At 59.6% G+C, this 3,486-nt stretch overlaps 1 protein-coding gene across 1 annotated transcript in view; it reads left to right on the top strand.

Annotated features, from left to right (window-relative positions):
• The window catches only part of NFIC (nuclear factor I/C (CCAAT-binding transcription factor)), a 99,623-nt gene that overhangs the window by 89,679 nt on the left and 6,458 nt on the right, over positions 1–3,486 (top strand). The window contains exon 7 of the mRNA XM_011943602.1: positions 1,082–1,235. Within this exon, the coding sequence (XP_011798992.1) occupies positions 1,082–1,235 (154 nt within the window). The remainder of the gene's footprint in view (positions 1–1,081; positions 1,236–3,486) is intronic.

A 3,486-nucleotide genomic window follows, 5' to 3' on the forward strand; every position in this document is an offset into this window, starting at 1 on the left:
GCATTCGGGCCTCTCCTGGCAGCTCCGGGTGACCTCCCGGGGCCCACGTGCTCACACGAAGGCACAACTTCTGCTTTGAAGGGTCTTGGGGACTCGGCTCTGAAGTCCCCTCCTCTGTCGTGCTGGGAAGCAGCTGGATTGGGTCAGAATTGAGATGCTTTCGGATGCCAGGGTTTCAGACACGCCATGTCGCACCCTGTGGGCTCTGGGTAGCACCCATAGGTCCCAGCAACTGCGTGAGTGCTGCTCGTGTGAACACAAGGCAGGGAGGGGCTGGGCATAGCGGCTCAGGCCTGTGATCCCAGCGCTTTAGGAGGCCAAGGTGGGAGGATTGCATAAGCCCAGTGTTCAAGACCAGCCTGGGCAGCATAGCGTGACCCTGTTTCTACAAAAAAAAATACTTCAAAATTAGCCAGGCATGGTGGCGGGCACCTGTAGTCCCAGCTACTCAGGAGGCTGAGGTGGGAGGATCGCTTGAACCTGGGAAGTCGAGGCTGCAGTGAGCTCTGATTGTGCCACTGCACCCCAGCCTGGGTGACAGAGCGAGACCCTGTCTCAAAAAGGAAAAAAGATTTGGGGTGGGGGGCAGGAAGAAATTGATCGCAAAAAAGCCACCAAACTCAGTTCAAGCGAGACAGCGTCTGCCAGACTCCATAGGAAGCTTTGGGTGTTCAGAGCTTTTCGGACTTTGGAACCACGGGCTGGGCCGTGGGTGATGGTGGATGATGGTGTGCTCGTGATGAATTAGGAAAAACGCAGAGACCCTGCTGTTAGGAGGCGGTGGCACTGTTTGGAAGGAACTCAGTCGAGTTGGCGTGCAGGGGATTTACGGAGGAGACGCAGTGAGCGTGGCCCCAGCAGTGCCGGGCTTTGAATGACACCAGTAAGCGGGCATCCCCAGGCCCCTCCACCTCCGGCCGTCCTCAGACCCACCAAACCCGCCATGGTCACACCCACGCTCTGGCTCCCCCAGCCTGCCATCCCGCCCGGGGCCGTGCACAGAGCCGGGGGCGGCCGGCGCCAGCAGCCCGAGGTAGAGGGGGAGCCCACCCCTTAACCACGTGTCTCTCTGTTCCCCCAGTTAAATGGAAGTGGTCAGCTCAAAATGCCCAGCCACTGCCTTTCTGCTCAGATGCTGGCACCTCCGCCCCCGGGGCTGCCACGGCTGGCGCTCCCCCCTGCCACCAAACCCGCCACCACCTCCGAGGGAGGAGCCACGTCGCCGACCTCGCCTTGTAAGCACGCGGGAAGTGGTGCCCTGGTGGGGCGGATGTCTGCAGGGGGCCTGTCCCCTCCCCAGCCCCACTGCCAGGTCAGAGGTCAGGCCCGACCCTGCGGGGCCTGGCGAGTTTGGTGGGTCTCCGGAAAACAGCCCAGGGGCCACATGGTTGGGCCCGTGTAGGGCTGAGGCAGCCTTAGGGGCTGACCGGACCAAGCCATGGGCCAGGGTGAGAGTCCAGGGTCTGTCCCCTTCGCCGAGTCGCCTGGGGGACCCCGGTGCCCGCCATGGGCCATCAAAAACGCTCCCTGGTGTGTCAAGCAGCTGACAGTGGACATGGATCTCACAGTGGTGGCCCGAGGGCCAGACTCCACCCCCAGACTGGTCTTTTGTGGAAAAGGAGAACGGTTGTTACCATTTTAAAATCAGGACGTTTTACATAAACATTTCCAGAGTTCCGGCTTCTTGGGGAGAAAGGAGCTACACCAGGCGCAGTTCCTTTGGGTGATCTGGACTGGACCACACCTTTAGATGGGACCCTCTTTGCCTGTCCACCTGACCCAGAAGCCCCTGGGTTGCTGGCCATTGCACCTTCTAGACTTTTCCGCTCTCTGGATGTGGTTCTGGGTGGCCGCTGGATGGCCCCTCGGTCCTGGCATCCTCGTCCTGAGGTCCACCCCGTTCGTCCACAGCGGCTCTATCCCCAGACTATCCTGTGACCCCCATGCAGGCTTAGAACCCAGAGACCTCTCCCCGCGGACTCCATCTGCCCCTCACCCCCCTTTTTGAGCATCTATGTCCCTCACTCTCCAAATGAGACCCCCCACCCCACCCCACCCAAGCAGTTGGTGGCCGTGGTTCCTTCTATGCGCCCTCAGCTCCTCTTCCCCCTGCCCCGGCGTTCCTCCCCCCGGCCCCACTGCCTGCCAGAACCCGGGCTGCCTGCCCATAAAAACTGGCTTCTTCTGAGCACTGGCTGGAGGAGATCAGCCCCAAATCCACCCTCGGCTGGAATCCCGCCTCTGCAGCTCTCTCCCTGTGTGACCTCAGGCAGGTGTCTTCCCCTCTCTGAGCCTCAGTTTTCTCAGCTGCAAAATGGGTTCGCCTTGGTGCCCAATTCACAGGGCAGTGGGGAACAAGCCGGTGACGTGGGTCAGGGAGACAGGGAGGACGTTCCTCGTGGCGCCTGACGCTGCGTGGTGTCAGGCAGCTGTGGTCATTCTTGCCAGCTGTCCCTGCCTGCTCATCTGTGAAATGGGAGCGTTGACTGCATAGGATCCACTCAAGGCTCAGTGGGATCATGCCAAGAGCCTGGTATACAATAGACACTTAATAAATGCACGATCCTGCATAGGATCCACTCAGGGTTCGGTGGGATTGTGCCCAGAGCCTGGTATACAGTAGACACTTAATAGATGCAGGATACTGTGTAGGACCCACTCAGGGCTTGGTGGGATTATGCCCAGAGCCTGGTATACAATAGACACTAAATAAATGCACGATCCTGCATAGGACCCACTCAGGGTTCAGTGGGATTGTGCCCAGAGCCTGGTATACAGTAGACATTTAATGGATGCAGGATACTGTGTAGTATCCACTCAGGGCTCAATGGGATTATGCCCAGTGCCTGGCATACAGTAGACACTTAATAAATGCAGGATAGGCATGGATTCCACCCCCCTTTCTCTGCACTGGGACTCTTAACTGCAAATCTACTCCTATTCTCCCCCTAAGCCTCGCTGCCTCCAGCTCCCCCAAGCCCCAGCCAGGACAACTTGGGGACCCCCACCTGTTGCAGCTTCCCCCCCTACCTGGGTCCCGGCCTGTCTGAGGCCCCCATCCCCACTGTAGCACCAGGCCGTGAGTTACTCACACGCCGACAGAATATAATCGCTGAGACTGAAATATAAATATGCAGATCTGTATGTATGCACACACCCAGCCCCCCCTCTAGCCTCTCCGGGAGGAAGATTAATAAATAAAACGCCCTCAATAATTCATGCACCCTGCGCGGAGGCAGCCCTCAGTGGCAGGACCGGGCGGGCACTGCACACCCTGAATAATTCACGGGCGGTTTTGTGAATTACGGAGCCATCCTGCCTTCCTTCTCAGCAGACACCCCGCCCACCTGGGCGATCTCAGCCGTGACCCCCGGGCCCCTCGAGTCAGGATCCCCGCCTCCCAAGGACCTCGGGCCTTTCAGAGGGGCTCGGTTCAGCCGAGGGAGGGCGGCAGGCTCGGAGGCCCCAGGCACCGGGTGCGGAGGC

The sequence above is a fragment of the Colobus angolensis genome, unplaced genomic scaffold, assembly GCF_000951035.1.
Source record: "Colobus angolensis palliatus isolate OR3802 unplaced genomic scaffold, Cang.pa_1.0 Scaffold22, whole genome shotgun sequence".
Classification (NCBI taxonomy): domain Eukaryota; kingdom Metazoa; phylum Chordata; class Mammalia; order Primates; family Cercopithecidae; genus Colobus; species Colobus angolensis.